Here is a 16,245-nt window from a genome sequence, read left to right on the forward strand (position 1 = left end):
CTTCAATACAGTCACACACACACATACACCTTTTCACATGAAAACACAGTTTAAAGCCGCACTATGCAAGAGTTTTGGATAGAATCCCAGCTTTCTTATCAGTTTAAATCACAACATCAGGCTGCATCCATCCCATCCCCACGCATCCCACACACCACAAATTCCTCCTTCACCCAAATTATATCCTGTTATTGTACTATGTTCCCAAAGTTGATGAGTCAATATAGAAAAGTGCCAGAAATTGTGGCAGTTTTCTGATGTTTCCTTTCAGGAATTATGGTGATTGAAGTCGCTAGCATGTGAAGTGTGGTTTAAGTATACCATAGGCATCAACTGGGCTTGGTAAGCTGCATTACTTTCCACATTTAGTCAAGTTCAAATCAAAATCCCTACTAATGTGTGTGCCATATCTCTATGCCATATCTTTTTCAGCGGGTTGCGAGCTGAAGTTTTTCCGGTAAACACACCGATCTCTTCGGCTGTCTCAGTCCCTCCTGCCCGGCCTGCCTGCTGCTCCTCTCGCGGTCACTTCTCCTCCGGAGCCTGCTTCGCTGCTGGTGTGTCTCTGTGGCAGAGCGGACAGGCTGGGTGTCCGCAGGGCGGGCTGCCACATACTGGAACTCTCCACACACTGGTCTGGAGCTGAGTCCGGGTCCAGCCCATCAGACAACAAAGTGAGGAAGTGCTCATTGCATATGGAGGGGCAGCCTGCTGTATGTAGCTGCTAGCTGTAGCTGCGGTAGTTGGCCAATCACACACATTAAATCGAAGAATTCTTGTGGTGATTGGCCGCGAGCAAAACCATACAAATAGTAATTTTTTTCTAGATCTGGGTACAAAAAGGATAGAATGCAGGTATCGTTTGACTTTAGACGTTTCAATACTACTTATTACTGGGTTATTTCGGTGGATACCTTAAAAGGTATCAAGTACCGATACCCAGCCCTACTGTTCTCCCTATAACTTGGTGACCAACATGTAATAATTTACAGCTGTGGATCTCACATAAATGACATGATAAACAGTTGATAAAGGTATAATTGAATTGATAAGTTTGGTTTTAAAGGATAAGTTTGATGGTATTCAATGATTTTTTTCTTGTCATCAAACCCTATGTGCAGAGTCAATCTAACATTAAATGGACCTACTAACAAGTGTGTGTATCTTCTTCCTCTGAGCCATTAAAACACATCAGTGAGCTGCACTGTTGCACTGGGTGACATGTTCCTTCATCACCATGAACACACACACTGTAGTTCATTCTGACTCAGTCCCACACGCACTGTCCTGCTACCTCAAATACTCACCAGAGCACCAGATGTGGATTCATCCACCACTGAAAATAGTCCCCATGTCATGGTTTTGGGTCTTGGGTTTTGTTGTTAACTGTTTTATCTTGTAAGTGTACGGACTCATGTGTCTTGTCTAGTTTTACTTCCTGTCTTTGTTTGCTTTTCCCTCCAGTTTTGATTGTTCCATTGCTCCAGCATAATTAGTGTCACCTGTATCTAGTTATCCTGCCCTCACCTGTGTGCTTCCCATGTTCTGTGTTAGTTCGTCTTCCCCACATGTGGCAAGTGTTCCAGCCTTTCCCAGTGTTTTTGGACTTTCGTGCTCGGTTTTTGGACTTTGTTTGGTTTCTCTGGATTTTGGATTATTTACTTATTCTTATACTGGATTACATCTGCCTGTTTGGACTGCTCTCCTGGTTTTTTGATCTCTGTCTGTCTGACCATCCATGTAAGCCTTTTGTATACTGACTTGATATTAAATCATTGAAATTTACCAGCTCTGTCTCTGTGCCTGCGTGTGGGTCCAACCCCTTGTATTTCTCGTGTTTTTTGGCTACCCTGCTTGACACGCAACGTAACACCCCAACAAATGCACTATTTCCTTCTGTTTGAGTAATGTTTGTTTAAGAATACAGTGACCAGCTGTTTTAGGAAATTACTGAGCCTTTTTTAAAAATAAAACTATATATTTGTGAGCTGTTTTTCAAAGACAGACTAGGATTTTGTAAATAACAGAGACGGACTAACACATTGTTTGTGTTGGTCTTTTCACAGGATTTGTTGACAATAACAAAACTATCGCATACTGCCAGCCTTTCTTTTGAAAACAGAACTTGATTTCATAAAGACATAAATGTTTTGATTAGAAATGATCTGGAAACTTTTTTTCATTGTTGCGCACTGGCCATTGTTAACCATAATTAGGTTGGCAGGGACCAATACACTTGCACTCTATGGCCCAGCTAAATCCCCTGCACCAGTACCTCATAGAGTTCTGCTATCCAATGGGTCCCAACAACACATCTTGTATTGGTCAGTTTTCGGCTCTTCTGTCATGAAAAGATTCAGGCTTGGGTCAGGTTTGGCTCTTTTCAAATGTAACTTATTTCCCTGTCTATATTTCTCTCTGACTGTACCAGTGATCTGCATCCATGTGTGCCATAAGTAGATTAGTAATGTCTACTGGGAAACAGAAACAGAGAATAGATGTCAATGGGGAGCTTGTTCCACCATTGTGGAGCCAGGTCCAAAAACAGATGTGATTTTGTTAAGCGGTTGCTTGGCCTCCCTTGTAGTGAGGGAGTAGCAGAATGTAGTGGACCAGTTCTCTGGTTTCTTTGCCGATGCTTTGCTCATGTATTGATCCATGTGCCGACTTATCTTAGCCGCGATGATGCCTGACATGAGCTTCCATGTTGGCCGATAGTTGGATGGGATTGTACCCTTTGTGGGATCCTTCAGGATCAGGATTGTATACCCTTTGGTAGGCCATTCAGTTACTGGAGTAGTAGCATTCCAACAGAGCCTTGTTATCGCATCTCGCCCATCTCCGTCTTGTTCTTGTTCCAGTAGCCCATTTTTCATCTCGGTGCTCTGGTTCCCCAACACCTGACACAGACCTTGTTTGGCCGGGCGACGTCTGAGCCGGCATCTCATGTATTTCATTGTCACTCATAATCATGAGGTAGGCAGTAGTGTCCTTGCCTAAGGACCCACACTGGGGGTGTCCTTATGCACACTGAATGATGGGTCATTGCTCATTGCACCACGAGGGGGATTTGAGAAATAAATATAGTTATATATTAAAATGAGCATTTTATGCCTTTGTTAGTTAGTGATAGTAGAGAAATGACTGGCTGACATACAACAAAGGCTAGATTAGAAACTGGGAAGTTGTGGTTCATGGTTGGCATGTTAATCCGTAAGCCATGGGAACTTCTTGAAGTCCCCAATGATTCAGGGAAGACCTTTGCTTTTTTTTGTTTAGTTTTTTTAAAATGTAATGACCTTGTTGTGACAACAGATAAAAATGGGGGCTATGTAGAGACTGTAATGCTATACTGCCAAGTTCACATATGAATGTCATTCTGAGATTAGCCACATTAATAAGGCAAATATTGGGAAAGATGAAGCTGATCATGGTTTTGAAAACAGATAAGGCAGATACTATATTATTATGAGATGTTATAGTGCCATGCGCTGTTGTCAGTAATTTTGAGTAGTGTGTGTGTGCTGGTGGGCCACTTGGCCATATTTGGTTTGCCTAATATACATTATTGCTGTTGCCAGAAGTGTTTTTTTTATATTTGTGAGAAAGCCTTTCTGTGGGTCCAAACTAACGAATAACAAAAATAGTCTTTGGTCTCAAGATTGGCAGTACCAGTTGGTTTCAGTAGAATTGTGTCTTAAAGGCATGGGCCGGGATTGAGTCATTATTTTAGGCCCATAGACAGATCTAGTACATCCGGCTTGGTCGGGATTCCATCGAACACAGTTGTTAGTGTTCATTTAGGGGTGCCTGCAGGATTCCCCATCAACACAATCTGTCCACCTGTATCAGATGGATTTTCTTCTTTTACACAAATCTTTTGTATTCTTTTTTTTTCTTTTTTTTTTAAAAAAAACACAAGTTTTATATATTGTTCAAAAAGGCCAAAAATCAGATCCATGGTTTACTAGACATTTTCGCAGATATCTATCTACTTTCTGATACTTATGCAAGTTTAGGTCATGGCAGGCTAAGAATGGTGTCATGATTTATGTATAGTATTTCCTGTCTTATTTTGAAATGCTCTTTTCCCCTCATGTGTCTGGTAGTTTGCTTGTCTCCCTTCATCTGAGTGTATTTAGTCTTTGTGTTTCTCTTGTCAGATTGTCTTTGTACCTCATGTCAAGCATCCTAGCCTTGTTCTGCTATTTTGTTCTCCTGGTGTTTTGATCATTGTTTTTCCTGGACCTTGCCCATTGTTTAGACTTTTTTGCCTGCTCTTGGATTTGACTTTTGCCTGCCTCACCATCCCGTAAGCAATGTGCTTTTTTGTTCAAGAAATGTCACTAAACTGCTCAGCTCTGCTTCTGTGTCTGCAATTGGTTCCTTCACCTGCCTTCCTGGTTCCTAGGCTTGACATACACGTAACATAGTAGCCCAGACATCATTTTCCCTTGACAAATCCAAAGATAGAACACAAGTAGTGTATACCTGAAGGAAGGGGAAAATGAAATAGTTAAGAACCATCAGACATAATATATCAACAGGCCCTGTGGTTTAGTCATACCTCTTAGCTCAGACTAATGTTATTCAGGAACGGTAAAATGGAAAACTTCTTTATAAAAGTTAAAAAAAACAAAAAAACTTGCCAGTTTCAGTCAAGTATCGAAGAGTACATGGAATTCAAGAGTGACTTTCTGTGATGAAGGTCATCTTTAATCCACAGAGAAAGGGTTGTAGGGACAGGAGCCCTCCACCTCAATAGTACAGTATGTCTGTTCCAACAAAGTAACAAAGGCCAAAAGATTGCAGCAATTATCCTCAAGTATCCTGGTTATGTGTTACACATGTGAACACCATACCTGGGTTTCAGAAACCTGGCTAAGGCCTGATCTCAGTTTGGAGAAACCTGGATATGGTATTCTGGAGTACTCCGATAGAAACCAGGATACTGTGGCATGTAAACACCTTATCCAGGGGTTTCTGAACATTCTCTGTAGGTACAGAATATATTGGCTGAGATGGTGAGAAATCAAGACACAATTGCACAGAGATCAGAAACCTTGATCCTGTTTCCCAAGCCATCTTTGTCATTTTCCTTAGCTCCTGCATTGAGGGGTTACCTTGATGTGTTATAAGTACAACGTGAGTGCATACACATACAGTAGGTGAAGCTTCTGCAAGAACAAGGACTTGAAGGTGGAGCTCTCTTCTAAGCCTGGTGCATTCTTGCTCTGGGAGTATGGGAGTTAACCTGTCATTAAGGGAGGAGTGTGAATCGGAATAACCTGAATCACATTGGCTGAACGTCTGTGGTGGGGAAGGACGTTCTGATCTAAATCCTGACAGTTTCTACTTGTGAAAAGAGATCTGACTCTACTGAGTGCAGGTCTTCTAAATAGCGCATGGCTTTCTTATTAGCCATCTGAACTTCATGCAGGAGACAAGCATTTTGCGCTCTAAGGGATTCTATCTCCATTTCTAGGGCTGCTTTGCTCTGAAAGGCAAGGCTGGTTTGCCTGTGGAAGTTCAGAAGCAAACATGTCAACAAGGGGCCTGTGGATGTGGTCTGCACATCACACTTTTCACTGAGGAGCACGTCTATCTCTTTGCTTCACTCACTGAAATTCAACCTGCTGATGAATTCAGGGTAGCCAGCCTTTAGGTTCTGTGATAGGGAAGAAATAAACTGCTCTACAAAAGGCTCTCCATTGTTAAGTCTGGAATGGAGGGTGAAATGAATCTGGTTTAGTACAATGAAGCAATGTGGTTGGTTATGGTGTTGCGTTGGCAGACACCTTGTAATGTAGTTTGGGCAGTACACTGGTCTAACCTAACAATGTAGCCTACACTATCAGAAGTAGCTTTCTGTGAAAGAGGGGTAGCTACGGCACCACCTAGGGGGTGTTTCATGTGTTTCAGTCTGTGTAAACTTTAAGAAAGTTACAGCTGGGTACAAAACTACACAGGGCTGGTAGCACGCTGTGGCTCTCTCAGACTCTATTCTTAATCAGGCTGAAATGCACAGCAGTGACAGCCAGGAACGAACTCCCTGTTTCACAGGGCTGGTGGCATGCTGTGTCTCAATTAAAAAGGAGCAGCACTTAAATTAACAACTGACAGCTTGACTAGATTGCATTGAATATGTGATATTCAAATGCTGGACCAAGTTCAATTCAATTTCATTTATATAGCACCAATTCATAACAGAAGTTACAGTGATGTGAAAAAGTGTTTGCCCCCTTGCTGATTTCTTAATTTTTGCATGTTTGTCACTTAAATGTTTCTGGGGCTGTTTTGCTGCTTCAGGACCTGGAAGACTTGCTGTGATAAATGGAACCATGAATTCTGCTGTCTACCAAAAACTCCTGAAGGAGAATGTCCGGCCATCTGTTTGTGACCTCAAGCTGAAGCGAACCTGGGTTCTGCAGCAGGACAATGATCCAAAACACACCAGCAAGTCCACCTCTGAATGGCTGAAGAAGAACAAAATGAAGACTATGGAGTGGCCTAGTCAAAGTCCTGACCTGTATCCTATTGAGATGCTGTGGCATGACCTTAAAAAGGCTGTTCATGCTCGAAAACCCTCCAATGTGGCTGAATTACAACAATTCTGCAAAGATGAGTGGGCCAAAATTCCTCCACCGCACTGTAATAGACTCATTGCAAGTTATCGCAAATGCTTGATTGCAGTTGTTGCTGCTAAGGGTGGCCCAACCAGTTATTAGGTTTTGGGGGCAATCACTTTTTCACACAGGGCCATGTAGGTTTGGATTTTGTTTTCCCTTAATAATAACAACCTTCATTTAAAAAACTGCATTTTGTGTTTACTTGTGTTATCTTTGACAAATATTTAAATTTGTTTGATGATCTGAAACCTTTAAGTGTGACAAACATGCAAAAAAAAAAAGAAATCAGGAAGGGGGCAAACACTTTTTCGCACCACTGTATCTCATTGCACTCCTGCAATTCAATTTTATTATATAGCGCCAATTCATAACACAAGTTATCTCATTGCACTTTTCATACAGAGCAGGTCTAGACTGTACTCTATAATATTATTTACAGAGACCCAACAAATACCACCTAGAATTTTGTTTTCTTACAATTCCTACTGGGTAGGTATTGAATAGCTAGCAGCAATAGCGACTCTGAATGTAACACAATGAGGGTTTAAAGTGGTAGTTGTAAACCAAAATCTCTCAAATTCTCTAACTTTGAGAAATATATAAATTCACACCACCATGTACTTCTTTGTAAGTACAGCTGCCTGTCTACTCCTGTGGCAGAGTAAAGGTGGTGAATGTAAAGACTTTTGCTAGTCTAAAGATTTCTGGGTGCGCACCAAAAGGAATGTGTATGTGTGTGTGTGTGTATGTTTCTTTGTTCTGTCTCCGTATGTCTTGCGTGCATGAGCCCACATGGTCCGAAACAAAGTAACATGTGGAACGGGATCTTTTAAGGTACTCTTTACCATGTGTGGTTGTCTGTTAAGGGTTAAGCTAGTGGTGTATGTGTATGATCTGTTTAGGTCACAACAAAACCGTGAAACAGTGAAAACACATCAATACATGTACATCGTTAACTAAACAGTTTTGTGCTTAGCCAAGGACACTGTTACACTATGTGATTCCCAGTTATTACATTACTGTCCGTGGGAGGGAAAGAGAGGCGGCTTTGGTGCTGCTGATGGCTGGCGGTCAGTCTATTGTAAACGAGCCAAGCTGGGAAGAATTGTGGTTTTGCTGTGGAAGTGTTTTGCTGTGCAGTGTCCCACTTGTAGAGATCTGAGGAAGCCGGTCGCTCCATCTGCGGTTGTCCTTACAGAGTTAACTTGCTTTGTGCTCCTGTTAGCATGTGAAGTTAGCTGGCAGGCTTTGTGCAACAGCTGTTGGCGCTAAACTTTGGTTCTGCTGTGTGTTTCTGCTCCGAGCAGATCACAAGGTGAAGTCAAGTGGAGACAGTGCAGGTGGGCGTCGGCTGGTGAGCAAGCCACACTGAGATGAAGCCAACCACGGCAGTCTTCTGCAGGGAAGGATTCCAGGAGAAAGGAGAGCGAACAAAGCATCGCTGACCTTTTTTATTGACCTGTTGACATCCAGGTCACAGGTCAGACTGGCCAATGCTGCGTTTGATGGCTCTCAGGATTATGGGACAAAAGAGAATGCAGTCCCAAAAAAGGATAGGAATAACCAGGTTCCTGATGTTCCATGTAAACATCATATTCCAAATATGATCAAAACCAGGATACTAGTACACATGTAAAGGCACTCAATATTGTGTTTACAGCTTGTTGCTCTGCCCCCAAGTGGCCAAAAAAATCTATTAATGCAGGTTTAACTTGAACAATAATTTTGTAATTTTCTGTAGATTAGTCCAGCAGACTTGATGAAGTACTCTACATTAGATGATTCCATTGAAAGATTGTGCTCCCACTCTTTAAGTCCTATCCTCCTACCAAGTCTTAATCTCTGTCAAAGAGACAGGACCCTGTCCTGACCCCTTTTTCTGCATCTACAGTTATTGTTTTTGTTTAGTCCTATTTATTATATTGAAGAATAGTCTGTGCATATTGTTTGATGAATGGCGTTCTTTCTATTGACCTTGCATATGTGTTGATGAGTGACAGCTGGAGGGGAATGGTGGGCCTTTGTTAGGCTTCAGTACTGAGAGAGAACAACTGTGGAATGTTTTATTTCTATAGTGATTCTAACAAATAGTGAGTGGTTGTATCTGCATTTTGATCATGGTCAGGTGAAGTTTGGTGTGTGTGATAGCTGGTAGAATACTGGTGAGGAAAAAAGATCTATTAAAATGGGATTGTATCTTATGAAAGGGTGAATAATATTAATAGTCCTGAGCTTATAAGTTTTTCTGCTGCTGTCGCCAAAATCAAAGTTGCTCCTACATTGTTTCAGTGGAGCGCCAATTCTTTAAGTCATGCTTGATATGTCCAAGGTTGTGTCACTGACATTGTTGAAGTCACCACCAATAATTATACTATAATATAATTATTGATATTAGTAAGAAATTTTAAAAAATTAGTGAAAAAATGTAGGTTATTGTTAGAATAAAAATGTACATAAGTTATCCCATTTATGTTTTGTTCTTATTAGCCTTTAAAGTATACAGCAATGCTGTGGGTATATGTGTGTTATTAAACTTGTGTCTGTGAGAATAACAGGAATGCACCCTGCCATCCCATGACCGACAGGGCAGGCTGACACCGCACCAGATGGTCTCATGAGTTGTGGCTGCCACCAAGGCCGCTCTCACGAGATAGACCAGACAACACCACTTTGTTTCTTTTCTTATTGTAGCAGTATATACTTCCCCCACCCCTCAGAAAACTATGTAACAGGGAATCTCCTAAACTGAATAAAAAAGAGGAGGCTGCATGGATGCACTTCAGAGTGAGTAGGAGATGTAACTGAATGCATCTATGCTTACTCTCCTTGAGTAAAACTTAAGTTAATGCCTTTGTCTTTCTTTCCTTGTATATGATTTAAATGTTCTAGGTATCTTGAACCTGACATTAACTTGGTCCTTCGAGCCGGATTCCAACATATCCAGAGTTTCCAGTGGACACGGAGGATTCCAAGGGCCCCCTAGGTGGGCTCCTAAGATCCTTTTGAGAGGAACTGGATTTCCTCCTCGTTGGCTGGAAACCGAGGATTGACGGAATCTGGAGGACGGCGGAGTCCTGTCGCTGACTTAAATTCCGTGAGTAGGTTTTAAGTTAAAAACCTGTGTGACTGCGGCTGTTAGCGCGTCAAAAGGGAAACCTTTGTGACTGCGGCTGTTTAGCGCGTCAAAAGGAGAGCCTTTGTGACTGCGGCTGCTAGCGCGTCAAAAGGGAAACCTTTGTGACTGCTGCTGTTAGCGCGTCAAGAGCAAATCCTTTGTGACTGCGGCTGTTTAGCGCGTCAAAAGAAAAAGCCCTGAGGATTCTAGACCCTATCAGGCAAGAGAATAATTTGGGTGGGACGGTGGAATCCCCTTTTAGTGAGACTAAAAGTTAAAACTCCATGGTAAATTAGTAGGCCTCAAAAGTGTGCGAAAAAGACGTCTGTAAATAAGTAAATAGGAGTGTGAATGATTGTGTGAGTGAACGGAGACAGGAATACCATTTGGTATTTTTTTCTCATACCAAAGCAGTGGGAAAGAAAGCAATAAACCTTACAGGAAGCAAAGGCAAGAATTCTCCACTCGAAAGAGTTGAAGTGAGAATTACCTGGAAAGGTATTTTAATTATTGCCCCACTAATAACATCCCAACGTTTAGAACACCCTAGGTGTTAACCCAGCATTGGACCAAAATACATAAAAAACAGCTCCAGTATGGGCAAGAGTCAAAGTAAGCCCAAAACTAGGGAGGATTTACAGTGTAAAGATTGGAAGTATATAGAAAAACAGGATCCTGATAAAATAAAATATTTGGATAAATCGGTAAAAGATTATGGGTTTAATGGTAAACTAAACGTCAAAACAATTAAGCTACTACAGGAAACAATACAAAACAACACTAACAAAGATCCTAAAAAGATGAAAAAGGCAGGTTATGAGGAAACCAAATATTGGATAAAAGTAGCTGAAAAATGTGAAGCTGGAGAAAGAGACAGAAAAAAGAGGGAAAAAAATAGGAGAAGTAGATGAGAAAACTGAAAAAAAACAACAAGTAATGTTTCACAGACAGGAGGATGATGAGACAGGGCCGGTAGGAAGAAGGGCAGAACAGAGAAATGAGGAAGGTGCCTCAGGGGGACCTCCTCCTACAGCTCGACTATACCCTGATATTCCCCAAGAGGAACCCCCTGAGTATAATATCACGCCTCCCAGAACACTAAGATCAACCCGAGGTACTGCAGGCCTCGGATGGTCTAAGAAATTGGGAGGACTTTTGTCCCCAACTAGTCCTCCAGCCATTGATATAAAAGTAGCAGATGAGTATCCTATGATACAAGTAACTAATCCAAACACGAATGAAGGCCAACCACCAACGATCCTTGTTTATAGAACTTGGAACATGAATGATGTTAAAAAAGCCTTAGAGGGCATAACTCCATACAAAGAAGATGTCACGCAATTTGTAATTGACATGGAAAATGTGCGAAAATCCTATCATCTAAATGGACAAGAAGTCCAACAAATCTGGATGTGTGCTCTGGGACCAGATTGGCATAACGTTAGAGGAGATTGGAATCCTCTGAACACAGCAGGTGACGCACCTCTTCCATGGGACAGCCAACAAATGGCAGTAGGAGTAAACGGTCTGGCAACCAGAGCCACAGCCAGGTTTAAACAAAAAGCAAATTACATTGAAATAGGCAGAGCAAGACAAAAAGACGGTGAAACTTTTGATGACTATAGAAACCGCATGACTACAGTGTTTAAAATCCATTCGGGACTAACTGACGACAATAATGACCAAGGAGCTTACAGACAACAGTTGAAAAATGCTTTACATGCGGGCTCAAAAGACGCAATCAGAAGCTGGGTGCAGAGGCACTACATTGGACTGTCTACTGGTACCCTTAATGAGTACATTAATCATGCTTTGCACGCAGAAAAAGTTGCTAAAGAAAAAAAGAAAAAGACAGTAGGAACGTTTTTTGGTGAGGAAGAGACTGAGGAAGTGTTTTACCATGACCAGAATAGAGAGAGGGGAAGAAACAATAGAGGGCGTAGATTTCATAGAAAAGGACAGAGAGGAGGCAGAAGCAGAGGAAGTTTTGGACAGAGAAACAGACAGAGAGAAGCAGGGTGTTGGAACTGTGGGAAAGATGGACACTTTGCTGTAGATTGTCCAGAGAATAAACAACAAGCATGACTAGAAGCTAATGCTACTCAGACACCAAGATTAGATGACGTCAGTGATCATGATGAAGTTCTAATAAACTACCAGGACTTGCTTGCAGTACATTTTGAGAAATCGATAGTGACTTTATGTGTAAATGGAAAACCAATTGATTTTCTTTGTGACACAGGAGCATGCAGAACAACTTGTAAGGAAAGTTTCTCTAGGGCTAAATCTAGTAATAGCAGTATTGCAGTACGAGCAGCAGATGGCAAATTGACTCATGTGGAAGAATCTGAGCCAGTCTGGTTGAGGGATCCGCAGGGACAGTCATGTCAGATATCTGTCTTGATGTTCCCAGAGTGTCCAGTAAATCTGTTGGGATGAGATGCTTTGTTTTTGTTGGGATTAGCTCTTGTTCCTACATCACAGGGAAGGATAGAGGTAAAGAGAAAAGCAGAACTAACCCAGGAAGACATCTTTGTCTTTAAAGGTTCAGGGCTACCTTATAACTACTATTCTTTAGATGTCCCAAATAAACCCCCACACGACACTGCAACTGCATTAATGACAGAGGGAAGACAAGTTATTTCCAGACCACAAGACAAAATGGAGGAAGGAAATTTGCATGTCACTTTATGGTTCAAAATCACTCCAGGACCAGACACAGAGTATGAAGCAAAATTAGACAGAGCGACACCTGTTAAAATCACAATAGGTTACATTTATTCGGATGCAGAAAATACTGCCATTGCAGGTGTAATCATACCAGATAATTTAAAACCACTAAACAGGATGTGGCTTCCATCCCATATTTCGCTGTACAAAAATGAAAACTTGCAGTGGAAAGACCTGGGGAAGCTGGTTCAGCAAGCCAAAGCGGCAACTGACTGGACAGCGACCTCCGTCAACACATGGACAAGCGCGTCCGCATGCCTGACTAAAAAAGCACTGTTTTGGTCAGTCCAAGTCCAAAAAGGCGTGCACCTCCGTGGTGCTAGTGTAAAAAATCGACGTGTTTTTTACTCAGGAAGAAGAAAAGCTAATTCAAAGTGTTCCTGACTCATTATGGTCCAAGGGACCAACAGATGTAGGGCTAGTTAAAGGAGCATTACCTGTCCAGATTAGAGCTAAGACAGAATACCGTCCTTGTGTGAAACAATATCCACTAAAAGCAGATGCACATGAAGGCATTAAATCAGTGATTAAAGATCTGATAGCTGCAGGAGTCATTATAAACTTTCCTCTTGTGTTCGCTTTCTGTTACCATCTCTTATGTTAACGGGTCGGTTTTGACCCGTGTCTTAAATCAGCTGTAAAATACACTAAAAACAATTAGCTATCATCCAATTTGTTTCTCATCTCTTGGTTACCTTGTTAGGCTTCCATATCCATGAAAATATTGGTTTTAATATTTTTGGTGTGGGCCTCTGGGCCTTTTTTGTCAGTATACCCTCGATTTCAATTAAAAAAATGGTAAAATGAACCTCAACAGAATCATATAAATAAATAAAAGGTTGTTGTGTTACCTGACTATTACTAAGCACTATTAGAACACATCTCTTAAATAAATTTGTTTTATTTATTTTTTAATTTTAATATTATTAACTATAGTAACATCTATGGTGTTACGGGTCAGTTTCGAACCATATATATTTACTTCAAGAAAAAGGCAAAAAAGTATTTTTTTCAGCAATAGAACTTTAATATAAACACAAAATGAAAAGCAGAACAGGTCATAACACAAAATATAGATTTGCAAGGTCAAACAAACAACAACCAATCCAGCAAATCAAACCAAAATACCAAATCAGAGTAAAAGTCTCTGTGTGCAAGAACATGCATGTGTATGTGTGTGTGTTTAGATGCATGTGTGGCAAAAAGTGACACTTTTAGTGTGTTCTTTGCAGAGATATTTCTTGCACTTGAAGCACAATACGTTTGTCTTTCTGTCCTTACTGCTTGGGCAGACTTGACACCTCTTTCTTTTAGAATCAGGTGGCCTGAGTGGGGTTGTGGGTGTGGCTGTTCTGGTTGGTGTTGAGGCAGGGCTGACTGAGGAGGAAGCTGTTGTGGATGCTCTTTGTGTTGCTGAGGGCATGGACGGAGTGCAAGGTGAGCTCTGCAGCTGTCTGACCAAGGCGGCAGCGTCTGGGTCTCTGGGCAACTGTTCCCTTCGCTCAATGTGTGGCTTGACAAGTGAATTTCCCAGCTCCTCAAGAAACATTCTCCGCTTGGCTTTTTTGGTTGAGTTCCACCCTTGGTGGATGTGGGTCCACAACACAAATGCGTTACATGCAGACACATCAAGGATGTTGTAAACACAACCATTGGCCATCTCCTGGTCATTCGCTGGCAAGTGTAGGTGGCAGTCAGCTTGTCCAGGTTGTCCACTCCTCCTTTGTTTTTGTTATAGTCGAGGATGATTGTGGGCTTTTTGTCACTTCCTGATGACACAGCTGCATCTTTGTGAAGAGTCGACATAAGTATCACATTCCGTTTTCTTTTTGGACAATATGAGACAACAGTGGTGGTGTCTGTAAAAGCAAACTTTGAGGAAAGTGGAGCCCTGTCCTTCACCTGCAAGATTTCAGCAGGTAGCTCAGGTTTATTTTTCTTCACTGTGCCCACCATGGTAAGTTTCCTCCTGAGAAGTTCTTGTCCAAGGTCATAGCTGGTAAAAAAATTGTCACAAGTGATATTGTGACCCTGCAGTCCAGCAGTCATATCGAGGACCACACGTTTTCCTTGGTTCTTCTCGGGGATGCCACTCGCAGCTTTGCCTGTGTAAATCTGTAGATTCCAGGCATAGCTGCTTTTTTCACCAAAAAGGCTATCCAGAACTTGGGTCACTGTAAGTCCTCTTCTCATTTTCGCATGCAATTGGAGATGTGCACTCTGCAAGTCAAATGAACACTCAAATGAGTGGAATTGACGTAACATGTCTGGACATGCCCGTCTTTGTTTGTTTTGTTTTTGTGCAGGAATACTGGAAAACAAGGCAAAATGAGCATCCCCTAAAGCTCACATGATTGGGAGAGGAGCTGTCTGTCAGTGTTTTGGCTGACAGTTCACTTATGATTTAAGTTTTGGTTCTAATTATTGCTTTATAATCTGACTTTTATAACTGGGTCGAAACCGACCCGAACAACACAAAGGTCATAATTTCAACCAGAGCATTTTATAATTTAGTGAAAAAAAATTTTTTTGTTTTATTTTGTTGATATAGAGGTTCTTGACAAAGTCAAAAAGCCTTGACGCAATAAACTAATTTACGTGTTTTTTAATGCATTTAAAACTTGGAAACGGGTCGGTGCCGACCCGAACACCAGAGGAAGGTAAAGTGTGACGATTCACCATGTAATACACCAATATTTCCAGTAAAAAAACAAGCACCCTCAGTGGGTTGGCGAATGGCACAAGATCTGCAGGCTGTAAATAATGCTGTAATACAAAGAGCACCTTGTGTGCCTGATCCGCACACCCTTTTGAACTCATTAAGACCAGATGCTAAAGTCTTTACTGTAGTTGACATCAGCAATGCATTCTTTTCAGTCCCAGTGGACAAAGATAGTCAGTTTTGGTTTGCTTTTACTTACGGAGGTCAACGTTATACATATACCAGATTGCCCCAAGGATATTGTGAAAGTCCCACAATATACTCACAAGTGATGAGTGCTAGCATGGCTAAGTTCCAACCCCCAGGAAACAGTCAAGTTTTGTTGTATGTAGATGACATACTTTTAGCTTCTCCAGACGAAGACATTTGTAAAAAAGACTCCATAGCACTGTTGACACATTTAGCTGAGCAAGGCCACAAAGCAATTAAAAATAAGTTGCAACTGTGTAAAACACAAATAAAATATTTAGGTCATAATCTTAGCTCAGGAGGAAGAACAATAATTGAAGACAGAAAGACAACAATCTTAAAGGCTCCAAAACCACACACAAAAAACAAATGATTTCACTTTTAGGGTTAACGAATTACTGCAGGTGTTGGGTACCTAATTATGCTGAAATAACTGCTCCACTCCAGAAATTAATGTATGATGAAAACATTAAAATGACTACTCCATTGAAATGGACAGAAGAAGCAGAAAATGCGTTCTGTACTTTAAAACAAGTGTTGGTTTTGGTGTTGAAAATACCACATGCAGTTTCAGCGCTGCTGCTGCAGACAAACATGACTTTTCTGTCTCCAGCGAGACATCTGTCATGTATGGCTGTGTTGCTTTCACAATCTCATTTAACTATTGAGCGATGCACAACCCTCAATCCAGCTACACTTCTGCCACTTCCTGATGATGGACATGCACATGACTGCCAGGAACAAACAGCAAAAAGCAGACCTGATCTTACTGATCAACCTTTAACAACAGGAGAAACAATTTATGTTGATGGCTCTTCAAAAAAAAATGATCTAGGAAAAACACAAACAGGTTATGCTGT

The 16,245-nt window shown here is 41.3% G+C and overlaps 1 protein-coding gene across 2 annotated transcripts; it reads left to right on the top strand.

Moving 5' to 3' along the window:
• The first annotated feature begins 10,314 nt into the window (after positions 1–10,314).
• On the top strand, positions 10,315–12,303 carry LOC122878026. 2 transcript variants are annotated; one of them, XM_044200322.1, is made up of 2 exons: positions 10,315–11,718; positions 11,777–12,303. In XM_044200322.1, exons 1-2 carry the CDS (start codon positions 10,681–10,683, stop codon positions 11,798–11,800), a joined length of 1,062 nt encoding a protein of 353 aa, XP_044056257.1. In that variant the 5' UTR covers positions 10,315–10,680; the 3' UTR covers positions 11,801–12,303. The 2 variants fall into 2 exon arrangements, with proteins under 2 accessions (XP_044056257.1, XP_044056256.1); XM_044200321.1 differs by having other exon boundaries at positions 10,315–10,598; positions 11,020–12,302.
• Positions 12,304–16,245: the final 3,942 nt, after the last annotated feature.

The sequence above is a fragment of the Siniperca chuatsi genome, linkage group LG6 (assembly GCF_020085105.1).
Source record: "Siniperca chuatsi isolate FFG_IHB_CAS linkage group LG6, ASM2008510v1, whole genome shotgun sequence".
NCBI classification, from domain to species: domain Eukaryota; kingdom Metazoa; phylum Chordata; class Actinopteri; order Centrarchiformes; family Sinipercidae; genus Siniperca; species Siniperca chuatsi.